This window comes from Aulostomus chinensis, chromosome 4 (genome assembly GCF_037954235.1).
Source record: "Aulostomus chinensis isolate RoL2024-O1b breed Wild chromosome 4, RoL_Achi_v1.0, whole genome shotgun sequence".
Taxonomy (NCBI): Eukaryota; Metazoa; Chordata; class Actinopteri; order Syngnathiformes; family Aulostomidae; genus Aulostomus; species Aulostomus chinensis.
This window is the reverse complement of record NC_141323.1, coordinates 23,969,467-23,988,057: the sequence shown is the minus strand read 5'-3', so window position 1 is coordinate 23,988,057 and position 18,591 is coordinate 23,969,467. Positions and strand designations below refer to the sequence as shown.

General features: G+C 43.2%; 1 protein-coding gene across 7 annotated transcripts; it reads left to right on the top strand.

The window, feature by feature from the left end:
- The first annotated feature begins 369 nt into the window (after nucleotides 1–369).
- On the top strand, nucleotides 370–18,317 carry LOC147263939 (leucine-rich repeat neuronal protein 3-like). Of its 7 annotated transcripts, XM_086202322.1 has the most exons (5): nucleotides 370–472; nucleotides 572–717; nucleotides 5,774–5,851; nucleotides 8,538–8,667; nucleotides 13,850–18,317. In XM_086202322.1, exon 5 carries the CDS (start codon nucleotides 14,265–14,267, stop codon nucleotides 16,392–16,394), a length of 2,130 nt encoding a protein of 709 aa, XP_086058448.1. In that variant the 5' UTR covers nucleotides 370–472; nucleotides 572–717; nucleotides 5,774–5,851; nucleotides 8,538–8,667; nucleotides 13,850–14,264; the 3' UTR covers nucleotides 16,395–18,317. The 7 variants fall into 7 exon arrangements, with proteins under 7 accessions (XP_086058448.1, XP_086058453.1, XP_086058446.1 ...); XM_086202320.1 differs by having other exon boundaries at nucleotides 383–717; nucleotides 8,543–8,667; XM_086202326.1 differs by lacking the exon at nucleotides 572–717 and having other exon boundaries at nucleotides 401–472.
- Nucleotides 18,318–18,591: the final 274 nt, after the last annotated feature.

Sequence of the window (18,591 nt, the reverse complement as noted above, 5' to 3'; positions counted from 1 at the left end):
AAATTGTTGACCCTCCAGAGACACGTCAAGTTCAATTCATAGGAATTTCGGAATTTCAGATCCTAAAATTCAAAATACTAAAGCCCTTCCCTAAAAGTTATTTGAAGACCCTTGGATTGAAGCAATCTCAGTTTTCCTGTTTGCTATTTATTTGCAAACTATTCTTAATTCATGGCTCTCCGAATGACTCCGTAGTGTAGATATTTCTTGCAGTGTGCTTCACCCCGATAGCCCAAGACTCAGACGAGAACTGGCTTGTAGGAGATGAGTGACGGCTGCTCTCAACCAACCACAGTCGCGATGCGGCGATCATCTCGCCCGCTTCTCTGACGCTATTGGGCCCCTCTCTGGAGAATCGTTTTTTTTTCCCCCTCATATTAATGACTGCTGAGGAGACGGCGGCGCATCTATGTGGTCCGCCTGGCTCTCGGTGGAGGAGAGAGATACACCCGGAACCGCAGCTGTGAAGACGGTAAGGGAAGGGCACACCGGAGCACACGAATCCCTCCTTAATCTTACCAGCTACGCTTGGACTTTTCTGTTTTACTCGTGCGAATCGTTTGCTCGGCAGTGAAGGAGAGGAGCGATCTGATTCCTCGTCAGCTGCGTAAAAAGACCACACATTGTTGATTGGCTTTATGTTGCGCTTCTTTCCCGTCATCGGAACGGCACACTTGAAGGGAATAACACACACTGCTTCGAGAGCTATAATGATTGGTAAGTTCAACTTGAAATGTGTTTCTTCCATTTAACCCCACATTGTACGGTGCGCATTTTTCAAGTTAATGAAAATCGATGGCACTCAAGGATGTTGTGCCCCACATAGAATTCAGCAATGTGTCGTTGTCTGCTTTCTCATTACTCACCAACCATGCATGATACAAGACAGAAATGAGAGAAGTGGATGATTCTGATGACTGAAAGAACCCTCACTTTACATGGGGGCGCGCTTTTGCGCAACTATGCAGGATGCACCTTTTATGATGGAGGCCGTCAGGACTAAAAAGCCTGATTAATTGTGGGAAGTGGAGACTGACGTGTGCATGGAGTGGTGAAGTCGCAGTCGCATGTCCCCGGGTCCGATTTAGTGAGACATTAGACACATCTCGAAGAAATCAACAGAATGGTGGCCACCCCTCCTCCCCCTCCTCATCCTCTTCACACTTTCCCTCTGTAGCTGCTTTCCGACTAACCTCCCTGTTGAAAACACAGAAGTCGCTACATGCCATGAAAGTAAATCATTTCTCTGAACATATGAGATACGATTTTGCACCCGCCATGCCAGTAAATCATAGACAGAGCTTCCGTGTAAAGCAAACACTGAGGGGCATCTTGAAGCGCTATCACCATCATCACTTCATCTGCTAGTTCCTGCACACCCACAGATGCAGAGAGAGAGGGAGAGAGAGAAAGAGGGAAGCTACTCTAACTCTAATCTGCTCTCCCTCATCCCTCTCCCATCTCCCTTTCTGTCCAAAATGTATGTCATCCAGCTGATGAATTAATATTTCATAAGCAGATAAACAGATAATGGCCTTATGATTACAAAGGGGGCTGTAGTGAAGCTGCTCTAATCCAGTGTGTAGATATGTTCTGTATGCACGTCCGTGTCCATGTGCTTGTTCCCAGTGATGAATACAATAGATTTTGGCCTCCACAGTGCAAATGACTCACCAGAAACAGCTGCCCGAGATGAAACGGGCGGTTATATGCCACACGAGAACCATCATGCCCTCACATCAGACACCACGCCATGCTGAGAAAACCTCCATCCACATGGTATTTATTGTTCTCATACTGAATAATTTGATTACCAGCTGTTTGAGCCAAGACTGTTTGAAGCTTCTATTAGGGCCGCCAGCTCTTTCACGAGAAATTCTTGAGAGCAAATATATGTCTTTATTTTCTGCGAACGTGCTTTCATGTTTTATGTTGTGCGATAGGAGCCTCACAAATACACTCCCAAGCCATTCCGAAAAAATAGTGTGGGATCACAGTAATGGGCTGCTTCATTAATTTGTGCGCATTTGTTCAAAACAAATCAATATTACATGTCCAGTACAAGTCATACGTTTAAAGTGACTGGCTTTGCGAATTGCCTATTGATTTGTGTGTGAAACAGCGGGTCTTGTGCCTGTGGTGGCCGCGTGAAGGCTTGGAGAAGATGATAGGCAGCATGGTGTGGATGTTCAAGGCTCTATAGGTAGAGGGCAGCAGGTCCCAGTTAGGTGAGAGACGTGTGGGTGTCAAGCACTACTTTCAGATTCAAACTTAAGCAGTGAAAGCTTACAATTACTCCATCAAAATTGAATTAATCTCAAGATATCCCACCCCGTTTTCCATAATGATGATAACAAGATGCCTTGGGATCTTTTCTGGGGCTCGTGAGTGAAATGCATGTAAACATATTCACAATACGGCTGCAGGGGATCAGCTTGTGCAGCCAAGCATGGGCTCTCTGATAGCATCCTGTTCCCAAACAAACACAGGCACCCATTAAAATGGAATAAGCACAGACTGAGGGCACCAGGAAAACGGGGAGCGTGGAAATGTTTTGAATCCAATGAGACAAAGAGTCAAAACCTAATTTGATGGCAGCATCTTTGTTATTTTGCTGTTTCCGGTGTCCAAGGACATTTACACCTCACATTTGCATTTAAGGCGTTCAAGTGTGAGCGCAGAATTGTTTTAGGAGCGCTGGAGCCGCCATAACCAAAAGGTGTGTTAAATATGTCCGTGTACATACCAAGACACAAAAAAAAGGACTTGTCGGCTGCAAAAATAAATCAAAGCTATTAATGACTAATTAGTCAGATCCTTTGCAGATGAATATCATTCATGGACATGATAAGGACATATGCCCATATTGCCATTTCAAACGTGAGAGAGAAGATGGAGGACATCTAAGGGCCGCTACTGTGACGTCCATCTGTTCTGCATCCAGCTTGATGCATATATATATATATATATATATACCCCCTCACTGCACTGATGAAAAGCTTGATGAGTGAATCATAATGTAGCATGCTTGTTGTGTTAATGAAGTCGCAGTGGTATGACAGGGAACTATTTGTGCATGCACAGACAGAGCTGTTGATATATATTATTAATTCAAGCAAGTACAGCATAGTCTCATCGCACCCTGTGTAATCGTCACAAAGCATCATCTGTGTGGGCACACTGGTAGAGCAGTGGAATATTGTTTTGCCAACCAACATTAGGGCTGCTGGTTTGATCTCCAGGGTCTCCTCCAGCCTGGTGGGACATACTGTATATTACTGGCTGTGTCTTCAAGTAGGAAGCCAGATGACATGCAGCTCCTTGTGTTGGTCATTGTTCCTGCTTCCAGAGGGAGTGCTGTGATCCTTCCATGTGCTACTATGTTCCCCTGGTAAAACTCTTCCCCATCAGGTGAAACAATGGAATCCTTAGTGTCACAGAGGAAGCATGGTGTGGAGCCATGATGAGGGTGTACTTGCGATGTGCAATTAGGGGGGGAAATAACAAAAAAAGAGAAAAAAAAAGTAAAAGGGCATGACTATCCATTTTTCTTTGCTCTTGATACAATTTTCAATCTGAATTACAAGTGAGATTATTGTCCATGGTGGACGGCACGATGGTGCAGTGGTCAGCACTGTGGCCTCACACAGCAAGAAGGTTGCAGGTTCGAGTCCCGGCTCGGGCACAGGATCTTTCTGCGTGGGTTCTCTCTGGTACTCCAGCTTCCTCCCACAGTCCAAAGACATCAAGAGGGGACGAGGCTGATTGATACTCTAAATTGACCATAGGTGTGAGTGTGAATGGTTGTCTGTCTCTATGTGTTGGCCCTGTGATGGACTGGCGACCTGTCCAGGGTGAACCCCGCCTTTCGCCCGTAGCCGCTGGGATAGGCTCCAGCCCCCCCGCGACCCTTAACAGGAATAAGCGGAAGACGATGGATGGATGGTCCATGGTGGAATCATGAAATCCCTGGTTTCGAACACACCTTTGGCGGCAGTCAGTTGCGAATGCTGAAAACAGCTTCAAGAAATTCCGTTCACTGTTACGTCTTTACATTTCCGGTATTGCTGGGTTGAGGCACAAAATCAATTGGCTAAAGTTGGGTAAGCACTTTAACACTCGTCTCAAGTTGCAAACTAACCCAAACTTATTTGGCCTTTAACTGCTTGCACAACCTGGCAACTTTTTGAACCAGGGATCTGATACAGGCAAAAAAAAAAACAAAACAACAACAACTTCTATTTGAAATACCTATTTAGAGAGTCCTGCTGTGTGTCAAAAAAAAAAAAAAGGAAATTCCTTTCCATTAACCCAAGTTGTTATAACTTTGACGACGACACCAACTGCTGTGAGCTGAGGCTGTATATGTACACGGGCCTGTAAAATGTCTACCAGTCCAAACCGTTGTGCTTCAGAGGAAAACATGCTGTATCTTTTGAAAACACCAGATCTATTCATCTGTTTTAGGTGAAGAAAAGATGCGGAGAATAAAAACTGAAAAAAGTCCATATCAAACCCCCATGAAATCATAATAAAGAGGTTCAAGCCAGCTATAAATGTATTTCAGTGGCATATAATGATTAATTCCATCTACCGAAGGAAGTTATTCCCTGCAGGCTTGTGGCCCCTTGACCAGCCATATATTATTCATATAAATATAGATAGCTGCGCATCTCTGAGGCAGCACACATGCCACATTTGCACCTGCAGATTCAATTTTGCTCTGACTTTGAGGGATATGCCGCTGGCTTAACCCCCCCCCCCCCCCCAACTTCACCGTTAGCCCCCCCAACTCATGCCTCCCTCTTTCTCTCTGGCTAGTATCAATACACGGAACATTATGCAGATTTTTTTGTCAAGAGTGAGTGCTATTATGTTGGGCTACAAATGAGTGTTGGAATGTTCGATGCGCCTTTGACCTTATCAGTTGCTGCCTTAAGCTGGATACCTTGGCTTAATTTTAATAGATGCAGCACTGTGCGAATTAGACAAGGGGACCTAGCTGTGCTCTTTCAGTGGATGCTGCCCTCTGCATGCATTATGCGAATGAGCTGAGGCACATTTGTTTTGTCTTCTCTTTGCAAGGATAGAGCTGGCTAATTTATGTGCGCATGTTTGTGCCTGCAAGTGCATGTGATTGTGGATTTGCTCCTGTTTGCGCTAAAGTGCAATTATGCAAGTGGGTTCACGGGTGTTTAATTGTACAGCATGTGTGTTTGAATGCATTTGGCCCAAGGGCACGTCTTGTTCAGGAAAGTGCTGAAAAACCAGAGATGGGGGTGCTGTGGTTAATTTTGAACATTGATTTTACATTAACAGCTGACTTGCCAGTGATTCATGGCCATGCAAGTGCAGATGTAAGGGGAAAGGTTTCCATCTGCCCCCATGCACACACACTCAAACACACAGGAAGCTTCATTATGCATACATACTCTATATAAGGTACCCTTTAATGGACTATCCCTTACCTTGGAGAAAGTGTAATAGTAAATCAATGAGGTGAAGGGCAGAGGGAGTGACAGTAAAGCCTACCATGGGTGCCCACCAAGCATATTGCAAGTACTTGGTTGTGTCATGCCTGTGTTACATGTGTGAGTCGTTACGCCCATCCAAGCATTTTGTTTCCAGTTGAAAACATACGGCACTCTTTATAAGCATCTAGCTGAGAGCGTGTGAGAGCGTGTTGGAGGTGCAGAATTTGGCCTCTGCGATACAGAATGTCCGTGGAAGTAAAACAATCTGTATAAAAGTACTTCTCCTGTTCTTGCTCTAGATGAAAGACAAAATGGGATAGAAGATGGATGTAAGAATAATCCAGAATAATCAATTCAAGCAACTGGACTCTCCTCTTGTAAGTGAAGACGTTTCGCCTGTCTACCAAGAAGCTTCTTAAGTTCTGACCTGGATGACTGAGAATATACACAAAAACAAGATGGATGAAACGTGTGTGTGTGTTTGTGTGTGTGAGTTCACAAGTTTCTCAATATGGGGAAGCATCTTGATGACTTCAGACATCTGGTTCAAGAGCTCCTCCCTTGTTGTTATGCAGCAATCACATATGTGGGATTTGACAGTTAAAATTTGGTGGTATTCATACCTTCCCTCCTCAACTGCGACTGGTGAAAAATCACAGCGTAACTGCATTTATTCAGGGGGAAAGTGCTTTTGTATCAGTACTGGAGCACACTTTGCCTGCGCATGCATGGTTAATATGTGGGTTCTTTTAGAGCCAGCCCTCTCTATTAGCCAGCTAAGCCACTCCTCAAGGCCCAGCAGCTGCTGGGGGGCTGACAAACTTATACATCATATCTTGAATTTACTCTGACCTGGCACCAAGGATTTCACAGAGATTTCTCTGTGATTATTGGCAAGTAACTGAGCACTTGTCAAAGAGCGGGGACAACGGCTCCACGAGTTCCTGTGCATCTGTGAGAATGTGTGAATAGAAAAGGAGGTCAGTCGAGTGGCTGCATGCAGGTATGGTAATTAGCTGTGTGGGACAGGAAAATTAAAAAAAAAAAAAAACAACTTAATTGCAACCTCAATTGCAGAACAAAGTCCTCGACTGCCATAACCATGCCAACCATAATTTTACCCCGGTCTTAGTGACGAGAAAAAGCAATCAGCTGAAAAAGGATGCTCACTGCTCAGTGATACCGCTGGCTCTGTAGGAGAGTGGAAAACTGTGCTCCCACTGAAATGAATTAAAACGGTGTGTTCGCAGCAGGAAAGAAAAAAAAAGTGCTGCTCTTTTATTTCCTTCACTTGAATAGCAGCAGAGCCAATAACCACACACGCACACACACACTATACATATATATCTGTGTGTATGCATATATGTGTATATATATATATATATATATATATATATATATATTTCATGTACACACACACACATACATGAAAAAGTGGTTTTGGAAAAAAGACCTGAGCTATGAGTGAAGCTTTCTGGTAGACACTGTGCCCATCCACTCTGACATGTGCTGATGCAAGCAGAAAGTGACACAACTGATGTACATTACTGTTTACTCAACTCTCCAGGGCATTCACAAACAGAAAAGGGAAATATCGAGTTGGACACACCAAGCAGTATGCTGACAGACTTGATTGGGCACAGCAGCAGCAACAAGTATTGAGAAAGCTGTTTTGTGCAGAAAATGAGTGATGGAGACAGAGATAGACGGGCAGGTTCTTGGACAAAAGGAGAGATGGCTTCTACAATCATTTGCTTGTGGGGGGTTATCCTAATTGGAATGTGTGTGTGAGAGAGAGAGAGAGAGAGAGAGAGAGAGAGAGAGCAAGAGGTTTGCCAAGGCGTGGATAGCAAAATGAAAGACACTTCATCAATAGCAATAAGAAAATAGTTTGATAGAATGTTTGATTATTTATACCATCATAAAAGCACATAAAATTCATGCTTTCTCACTGGCTCATAAATTATTTAGCAGGTGTATGCTTAGATTTCACTGACATGACAGAGAGGAAACAGGCTCTGATGATGATATCTGATGAAGAAACTGGTGCAATTTTTGCTAAAAGTTACTGAATCGATTTCAAGTCACTGAATCGTTCAGATTGTATCATTCTAAATGAAGCAATATTATCCTTGAAATTCGTGGGTAACCATGAATCGAATTGTTAAAATGGATCGTTGCACCCCCTCTGACAAGGCAATATGTATCAACCAGTGGTCAAATCCCTAACTTTTCAGTTTTGACGATTTGATGAAAAATGACCTGTTAGCTGCTAGGTTCACCGTAAGGATTTGAAGAGCAGAGTGAGGAAGCAGAGTGAACAGGTTTTTTTTTATATACTCATGAGAGAAGGAGTACAAGATAACAAACGTGGAGAAGAAAGAGTGAGTCTCTGTGACTTGGAGAAGAAAGTATTGCATGGCTTATCACTAGAGGATCTAATTCCCAGTGAACCGTTTCCACAATATACAGGCTATTCTCTTAAAAGACAAGGCGATTCACTTTGACCTACTTTCCACTTACATCTGACCTTTCTGTCTTCCACCCAGTTTTAGCAATCCCTCAGCTAATGCAACGCTACCTTGTAACCACTTAAACCATGCAGACCTCATAATCATCTCCCACAGGGCCAATATGTTCACCACAAATGCTAACATCTGGACTTATTCCACTGTTCTTTAAAAAAAAAGTCTCATAAGCCGATCACAGAAAACATATTATTGTATAATAACTTACTTTTACATGGTCAGCCTGTCTCCACCAGGCAGTAATGAGTTCCCAACCTTTAACCAAGGAGTCATCTACATCCCTACTCTGCTAAACCCCATCCAAGCCCTGTGAAGCGAGGGGGGGGGGGGTATACCTCATTTCAATAAACAGCGTAAAACAAACAGCTCTGCCTAGTTGTTTGGCTGTGTGATTTGAGTCGTGCTTGCTTGAATTAGCACTGCAGAGCCACCAGGATCAAGATGCTTTCAACCTGTGCTGTGTACACTCATTAATTTAAAGCGGTCATATCTCACTGGTCTCTAATCAAACTGTATTTGTGCCATTACTGTCCAGAACAGCCACGATACTTAATGGAGGAGGCCTGGTGGGAAAGGAAGTGTGTGGTGTTGCCAAGATCTGAATGGAAAAGCTTTTCACCTTGACAGCAGATGAACCTCTTAAATGAAGCCTCATCCAAATTCAGGTATATCATAAGGAGCCTGACCACATTGTTGGTATCACCCTTGATTCCCAAGAATCAAAAATCTAATGGGATATTTACATTGAAATTAACCGAAAAGAAGCTCAGTAGTGAGCAGGAGTCAGAAATGTTTTGTTCAGCAAGATAATCTTCATGATGAAAACCACTTTTATGATTTTTGAAATGTGAATGCGATTTAGAATACATTCATATTCAGTATGATAATCTCAACAATGACGACTGCTTTGTGATTTTTGAGGGGTAAATTCAATTTAGGTGGAAGACAAATCTTATGCTATGAATGAACAAGCACATGGCTCTGTAATCGCGAGTAGCTTCACAAGTTGACATGATGATGTTTTCGGTCGGGTGTTTTAGGTGACACCCCTCATTGTGTCATCGTGAACTCATTTAGATTGTATTCTGCAACCACCATTTTTAAGATACATTTGAGTGGGGTATTTGATATATTGTATGCTATTGTAAACCACCTACCCCAAGTATTTACCCAAAACCAATTCAAAAAACCCAATTCTCATTACATAGAACTTTAAACTCATTCTTACACCGCTATTTTGCCATGTCTGAGAAATTTTCAAATTAACGTTAGATGTTAACATATATACAGATTTCCCATTGTTTTCCCCAACTGCCAAAATAAATTAAATTATTAACATTTTTTTTTGGGGGGGGGGGGGCAAATCGAGCCTTGTTTCTAAATAATCTTAGATTCCAGGAGATTGTTTGCTGTTCATAGCCAATATCATCAAACTGTTTTCCTAATGAGAGGTGTTCTGGAGGCTTCACTGTTTCCTCCTGCAACCCGTTTTTCTGACACCCAGGAGTTTGTGTAAGCCTCAGGAGTGAACACCTTAAAATGGCCTTGAAAGGACTTCCACTGCCTCTTGAGCAAATGTCAAAGCTTTATGTGTTTGTGCAGTTACATTTTTAAAGCCCTTTAGGTTTATTACCAGCTGATAAGGTAACTCCTCTAATCAATGTTAGGATTTTCCAGGCACAAATTCTGGACGTCAATCTTTGAATTGTATTTGCCCCAACAATATCACCCACATTTTTCTTGTCGTCGTCCTCCTCCTCCTCTGCTTATTAAGTTGGTCCGGGTCGTGGGGGCAGCAGCAATACCAAGGACGCCCAGACTGTCCTCTCCCCAGCCATGTCCACCAGCTCTTCTGAGGGAATCCAAAAGGCTTCCCTGGCCAGCTTAGAGATATTCCTCCAGCGTGTCCTGGGTTGGCCTCAAGGCCTCCTCCCGGTTGGACATGCCTGGAACACCTCCCAAGGGAGGCGTTAAGGAGGCATTCTCATCAGATGCCCGAACCACCTCAACTGACTCCTCTTGACATGGAGGAGCAGCAGCTCTACTCTGAGCACCTCCCGAATGAATGAGCTTCTCATTCTGTTCCTGAGGGAGAGCCCAGCCACCCTACGACTATAAAATCGATCATAGACCTACGATCAAGGATGTCCTGGTGCCACGTGTACCGGTGTGCACCCTTATGTCCGAACATGGTGTTAGTTATGGACAAACTGCGACTTGCACAGAAGTCCAATAACTGCACACCACTCTGGTTCAGGTTTGGTTTGCCAGTCCTCCCAATCATCGCCCTCCAGGTCACACTGTCATTGCCCACTTGAGTGTGGAAGTCCCCCAGTAGGACACTGGAGTCCCCAATCGGGGCACCATCCAGCACCCTTCCCAAGGATTCAAAAAGGGTGGATATTCTGAACTGCTGTTCTGCGCATAAGCACAGACAACAGTCAGAACCCGTTCCCCGACCCGAAGGTGCAGGGAAGCAACCCTTTTGTCCACCGGGGTAAACCTCAACGTACAGGCAGACAGTCTGGGGGCTATCCAAAAGCCCATCCTTGCCCTCCGCCTCTCACCCGGAGCAACTCCAGCAAAGGAGAGAGTCCAAACTCAAGGATTTGGGTTCCGGACCCAGAGCTATGTGAGGCCGACTTTTTCTAGCCAGTAACGTTCAACCTCTTCCACCAGCTCCAGCTCCTTGCCCACCAAAGAGATAACGTTCCGTGTCCCAAAAGCCAACTTCCATGCCTGGGGATCAGACAGCCAAGGTCCCCACCTTGAACTGCTGCCCAAACCACATAGCAATGGACACGTCCGGTTCTTCCTACGGGTGGTGGGTCCACAGGAGGATGAGTCCATGTATCCCTTTCGAGCTGGGCCCGGCCGGACCCTATGGACTAAGGCCTGACCCTCCAGGCACTCGCTATAGGGCACCTATCTCAGGCCTGGCTGCAGGGCGGGGCTCCAGTGCCCCTCCGGGCTGGGTCCACAAACTCCTTGATCTGTCTTCCATGAGGGGTCTGTTGAACCATTCTTTGTCCGGCCCTTCGCCTAGGACCAGTCTGCCTTGGGTGACCCTACCAGGCGCAAAATGCCCCCAACAGCATACCTCCGAGGGTCACTAGGGCACTCAAACTCCTCCACCATGATAAAGTGATGGTTCCAGGAGGAGCATTTTTTGATTGGGTTCGGTTAATTCTGCTGCTTCATTTTTTTCACTAATGTTCATACGTCCCGCAGTGACAGCATTCCAAAGGTCAGCAGAGGTTAATACCCCACTTCTGATACTATGACAGGCAAGCCATTTTGTCCTCCATCTCCTCTCTTCATCCCCCTCCCTTCTTGCTCCACCTCATTTACTGGCAACTGAGGAGCAGATTAAAGGTATCTTGACTGGACCCCTTACTAATAGGTTCAAGTCGTATGTGGTGGAAAAACAAACAAACAAAAAACAGGTCTTTGCCAGATCCTGAAATAGATTTGAGGTATTGTGTAGCCTGTTTTTTTTTTTTCAAAAAAAGGGATTTTGCGTAACATTTTAGAGTACTGGCACAAATACGGTTTTAACTATTTATTGATTAATTGTCAGTCTACACGAAAGGACCTACAGCAAAAATGTAAAAAAAAAAAAAAGAAACAGAAAAAAAACTAAACAAGCTGAACCACATTTTGGTAATTTGGTTTATGTTTCATGTTAGGAAGCTGTTTGAAGTGTGTGAAAGGAGCTTTAAACCAAACACTTTTGTCACGGTGTAATTTTCATTTCGTTAGATTTGTTTCAATCTAAAAGGTACAGCTCATAAACCTGTTCAGGTCAAAGTGTCAGGAAAGTTATACCAGTATCAAAATTTTTGACAAAAAAAACAATGTCATTCACACTCTGGAAAACGTTTGTCTAATTTTGTAGACTTAGCAATTAATTGTTAAAAGAAAATACTGACTGTAACTGAAATTTCACTCTCATAGTGAAGTGATGTGCACACTTTTAACCACCAGATCTTAAATCTAGATGTTCATGAACCAAGTGTTTTGATTATCATTAACACAATTGTATCCTCCTTCATTACCAGGGGATTGTGTTTGCTAGCCACACCATCTTGTAAATTGTCCAGTTAATCCCTCCTAATCACATCCTGGATATAATCAATGCTGGCAAGTTCAAATTGAACCAAAGGGAGCAATGATTCTCTTCACAATCTGTCTTGATTTCATCCTCCTGTTTTCTCTGCCATTAACCCTTTAAGAATACCTGATTTCGTGTATTGGGATCTCACATGATTGCTTAAAGTTTAGAGGCTTTCGTTTTGAGTGCTGTTTTGGGTGGAATGGATAATATTGATCACAGCATGAGATCTATGCATGCATGGGTCAAATGCTGACTCCCTGACACAGCTAGCATGAACAAATAGCAGCATATCCTGTCAGGTCATTGTAGTAGACTTAATAACTTTATCAGACCACATTACACTGCTGGTAATATTGATCAAAAAGGAAAGCTGCTGGCATCAGCAGAGGTGAGACCGAAATGGTGTAAATGAATTCCAGATTCTGGCCTTAGTTTCCAGAGGGAGGATCAACAGCATGGCCCACAGTGAAGAGCCAGTGCTAAGAGAGTGAAGCTAAACCCTGTTTTATCTGAAGGGTCTGGGTGTTGCAGCTTATTAAAGTGCCAGGTGCTTCTGAAAATACTACTCCCCCCTCCTCTCTCTTTTTCTCCTTCATCTGGTTCCATGTCACCCCCCCCCCCCCGCTCCCCTCCTTCCCTCCACACTAAGCTCCAGCCAGTGCTGAAACAGAGGTTGAGGTATTAACTCAAGGCTTGACTTCACTCTGGAAGCAAACTGCAGCATTTCTGTTGATTTCAGGATTTCTTTCTTTTTTTATTTATTTATTTGCTTACTTATTTATTTAGTTATTTATTTATTATCATTTTATTTTTCCCCTCAACTCCCCTGTGACCATTGAAGTGGAAACAGTGAAAGTGAAATAAAACCCTTTCTCTTGTTCCCGCTTTCAAGCCTCCGTCACACTCCAGTTCTTGATTCCTTTCATTTCATTCCCCCATCTATTCCGTGATGGAGCACATGCTCTTATAGGCCCAAAATATCTCAAGCATCATCAAACCAATCTGTTCATTAAGAGGAATTGACATGTTACATGCCACACTTCAAAAGGCTGAATCATTTTATGTTGTATATGCATTGGAAAATGCAATCTATGATTCTATATGAACAGGAAGTTTCTTTTGTTGATGGTGTTTGCTTGAGTTTCACTTACAATGTAAGTGAGGTTTATTTTTTAAAGGGGCTGATAATGTCAACATATGAAATGTGCCATTTTAAAATGTATAATATATGTACAAACATTAATTAAGGTAATCTGGTGCTGAATTCATGCCTGTTGGTTGCTGTATTCTCAAAAAATTTTGTGAAATTCTTACATGGTATGTATTTTCCCACAATGATGTTTGTGAGTGGATGCCTCGTTTCTTGTTGCTATAATGACTCACATATTCCAAAAATCTTAATGCACCGTACCCTTAATGCTTAAGCCAGAGTTGTGTATCATTTAAGAATCTTAATAAAGCCCTGTCTTTAACTAATAATGAAGTCACACCACTGGTACAAATGGTGTATTGTAAAAGTGCTTGCAGTGTGTCCTGAGAATCAAGTCTCGAAGGTCAAGTACATATAAATCCACAGATGTGTCTTGAATTGAGTGTGTTTAAATGTCAACATGCATCTGTGCACCCATAACAAATGTCAGTGTCGCCAAATCCTTTTTCTTTTCTGAGCTCTGTGTAATCATGGAATACTCATCCCCTTTGCTTTCTTTTCTTGTCTTTGTCTTACACAGGTGGGAATGGACTGGACCCTGTAAGCAAGTAATGGCAATCTATTTGGACATCTGTCTTTAGAGAAAGAGAGGAGAATTTTCATGGACTCCTATAAATGTGCTTAATATAGCGTCTTTAAGCACAATTTTTTTCTCTTTTCCAACTTACAATTCCTTGACTGCAGCTTTCACCCTGCACCCTTACACCCGCAAGCCACTTGGAGTGATTAGTCATTACATCCAAGGGTGTGTACAAGGCAGTACAAAAACAACCTGGAATTAGGAGCCCTGCTGCAGTTGGCGGTGGCAGCGGTGGCAGGGGCGGTGAGTCATTTACCTCAGCAGCTTGCAACAAATGATTCATTATTTGTGAAGTTAAAAGCTCAGGCCATACTCGACAAGGACTATTTTTTTTACTGGAAAGAAGGGGTCCAATATGAAGGACCTTTCATTTGTGGATTGTCTCTTTATTGGCTTGGCCATGGCCTCTTTTATTGTGGTGACTGAGGAGAGGCCCGATTGCCCAAAGCTCTGTGTATGCGAAATTAGACCCTGGTTTTCTCCCAGTTCAGTCTACATGGAGGCACATACTGTTGACTGCAATGACTTGGGACTCTTTAGTGTGCCAGAGAAATTACCCGTGGGCACACAAGTACTACTACTGCAAACAAACAATGTTGCCAAGATCAGCAAACCCTTGAATTACCTGGCCAACATCACTGAGATTGATTTATCGCAAAATAACATATCCTCTATGAGCAACATTCACCTGGGGAGTCTTCCTCAGCTTCTGTCTCTTCATATGGAGGAGAACTGGATACAGGAGCTGCCTGAATGGTGTTTGGCAGAGGTGGCTAACCTTCAAGAGCTCTATATGAATCACAACCTCATCTCGTCCATTTCCCCAATGGCTTTTCAGGGTCTCAGCAACCTTGTGCGCCTCCACCTAAACTCCAACAAGCTGAAGGCCATTCACAGGGAGTGGTTTGAACCAATGCCAAACCTGGAGATTCTGATGATTGGTGAGAATCCTGTTCTTTCTATTGATGACATGAACTTTAAACCTCTACGCAACCTCCGCAGTCTTGTTCTTACCAGAATGAACCTGTCTCAGCTGCCTGATAATGCACTGGCTGGTCTTGATAAGCTAGAGAGCATTTCTTTCTATGACAATATTTTCCCTGAGGTACCACATTCGGCCCTGAGAAGTGTCAAAAATCTCAAATTTTTGGATCTAAATAAAAATCCAATTGCGAGGATACAGAGAGGGGATTTTGTTGACATGCTCCATCTGAAAGAGTTGGGTATCAATAGCATGCCAGAGTTAGTTTCCATCGACAGCTTTGCCCTCAATAATCTGCCAGAACTGACCAAAATAGAAGCCACCAACAACCCCAGACTCTCATACATCCATCCTAATGCCTTCTACAAACTACCACGTCTGGAAACCCTAATGCTAAATGGAAATGCACTCAGTGCCCTCCACAGGATAACTGTCGAGTCACTCCCAAATCTCAGAGAGGTGAGCATGCACAGCAACCCCATCCGCTGTGACTGCGTCGTCCGCTGGATGAACATGAACAAGACTAATATTCGGTTCATGGAGCCAGATTCTCTCTTCTGTGTGGAGCCTCCAGAGTATGAGGGCCAGCATGTCCGACAGGTGCACTTCAGGGAGATGATGGAGATTTGTCTGCCACTTATATCTCCTGAAAGCATGCCTGGACATATTAGAGCACACAATGGAAGCTCAGTTTCACTCCATTGTCGGGCCTTTGCTGAACCAGAGCCAGACATTTACTGGATCACTCCATCTGGGTTGAGAGTCCTGCCTAACACTGTCTCAGACAGGTTCTATATGCACCCAGAGGGAACTTTTGATATCTATGATATAACAGAGAAGGAAGCTGGTCCTTACACGTGTGTTGCCCATAATCTGGTTGGAGCAGATCTAAAATCTGTTTCAGTTGAGGTGAATGGGTATTTTCCCCAACCTGCAAATGGGTCCCTCAATGTCATGATCAAGACAGTGGAAACAAACTCCATACTGGTGTCCTGGAAGGCCAGCCCTGGCACCCTGGCTCCCAATATTAAGTGGTATACTCTTTCAAATACTAACCATCCAACTACAGCATTTACCACCAGGGTGCCCTCTGATGTCCAAATCTACAATCTCACCCATCTCAGCCCTTCAACTCAGTACAAAATATGCGTAGATGTCCGCAGCATCCACTACAGCCACTACACCAAATGTGTCAATGTCACCACTAAGGGATTAGAGCTGGCAGCCAAGGACACAGAAAAATGGGATGTGGCAGTAATCACTATCTTTGGTGTGCTCTTGGCTGTGATTTCTGTGGCTTGCCTGCTTATTTATGTATCCCTGAGGAACCTCCACCTTTACGGGGATATAAGGAAATATGACTCTAAAGCTTCGCTGACACCAATGGAAGCTACCAGTATGCACTCACCTTTCTTTACCAATCTGTGGGTTGCAGGTAGGGGACTGCCAAGTGGAGTGGAAGTGAAAGCCACAGTCATAAATTTGTCTGACAATGACTTTTAGGGAACTTTGTGGAGCACCAGACATCAACTACATTGAATGGACAAAGCCACAAGCAGGGGCGGACAAATATGTAGTACTGTTTCAAAGGCCATTGCTGGTCCCCCAGCTCAGATACACTTGCAAACTATTACTGGACAAGGATGGAACAGTTTAAAATACCTGCTCTCCAAACGTCAAGGTGGCTTTGCAACGTCAGACAAAACTATCATCAACAGGATGGGGCATTTACTGCAAAAAGATACATCTCAGAACCATTCATACAGAAATACAGGCAGGCAAAAGAAGATGCAAAAATGGTGATGATGATGGTCTACTCTCATGTAACTGACTGTTAAATGTGTTCAGAGTTGTGGAAATGTCTGTGTGGTCACAAGCAATACCGTCTGTGCTTTGTCAAACATCCATAGACGAGTTAGAGATACAATAACAACACCTGTCTATTAAGGGAAGGGAGATTTAGTAGAGTAGACAAATAACAGTGACTATGGTGTAAGCTTTTTGATGAAATATACCCCTTCCCCTCCCTTTTTCTATTTAAAATTGGATTCTTGCTTTTTCATGGAAATATTGTTATATATTCTATTATGTTGATGTATTGACAAGTCCTCTGTATCTGAACAGTTTAAATGGGTTTTAAATGAAGGCAAAAACCAGACTATGTTAGATCACAATGTTACATTTAGCTTAATGAAATTCAGCTACGAAATGGGTGTTTAAAGAAGACATTTGCCAAGTGGCTGTTTATGCTGTGTAGTCCTCATTGCAAAGGGTGGAGAAAAAAAATGCAGGTATGTTGGGACTTAAGAGTTCGATTAAAGGCGAGGCGATTGACGTGTTATGGCCTTGAGCAGGAGTCTGTTATACCATGGTAAGTGCCTACAAGAACTACATGAGGTAAACAGAAGACAAAATTGAAAGCAAAGCCACAGCAGACCATGTCCTCATTGCAGAATCACAAGCTACTCACCCATACTTTTAGTGAAAATGCCCTCTCAGTATTTTTAGCAAACATATTTTAAGACAACGTTTTATTGTTGCTTTGAGTGTAAAGTTAAAAGCCATTTTTATATTAACTGTTCTATATGTGATCAATGGGCACAACAGACTAAGAAAAGTGCTAAGAAAAAAAAATAAATGTCATTGTTTCTTTTACAAAAATGTTTTTCTCTTTTACTTTCATATCACATTTGTAAAAAAAAAACAAAAAAACAAACAACTTGTCATGAGCTGTAGTTCTTTGTGTCAAACCTTGGAATTATCTAAAAATACCTCTGTATGCCTCTCAGGGTGATCTTAACTTTAGAATACCAAATTATTTTCAGTACATGCCTAAATCCCAGGGGATGTTTTCAGGAAATTTGGAGAAATCCCCTCGAGCCATTCCAGAGATCCCGTATTAATGAAAAATAGAAGGAACGGGTGGATGGACAACCCGGAACCATGATGCCTCTGACCTCCAGCTTTTGCTGGCACTAAAAGGAGATCACTTCATTGAAGGCCTGAGTGGCTGGGAATAACAAAATAAAAACAGCAGCAAAAGAACGGTACCCATTAGCTGCCTCATTAAGAACAGTTTTGTCCTTCAACTGCTCTCAGTATAGCCACTATGCTACAGCCCCTGGTGCTTAGACAGGGACATAACATTCCCGCGACAGAGAGATAAAGTTCAGCCCGGAAAAGTCACACAGGGTGGGACAGAGCCAAATCCAAACTCCCATTTTATTTGTCTTACTGAATGATCCAGCATACAGAACACTTCATGGGAGAAAGCCAAGCATGATGAATGGTTGTCAGGCGCCGAGTGACATGGTGGATTTATCAAACAGGGGCGAACACTCGTACATCAGGCCAGCCTTCAGCACCACGGACAGAGGCTTTTAGAGCTCAGCTATCTGTCAAAGACAAAGGGAGTTAAAATATGACACAGCCTGCTCCTCAGGTAATGCTCAGGTCACACTGACTGTCTTACTGAGAATACAGACATGAATGCACAAACAAGCCCAGCAGAAAAAAGAAATGGCCAAAATACAGAAAAAAAAATGTGAAGGTCGATGATGATTTTTCAGGCATCATGCTTGGGGAAACAACAGCCAATGAAGACACTAAGTGGCCAAGCAGGCTATTTGATATTTAAGCATCTCCGCTACATTACATTTGTTTATGTATTTATATAATCCAGATTTGATTACATACTCGA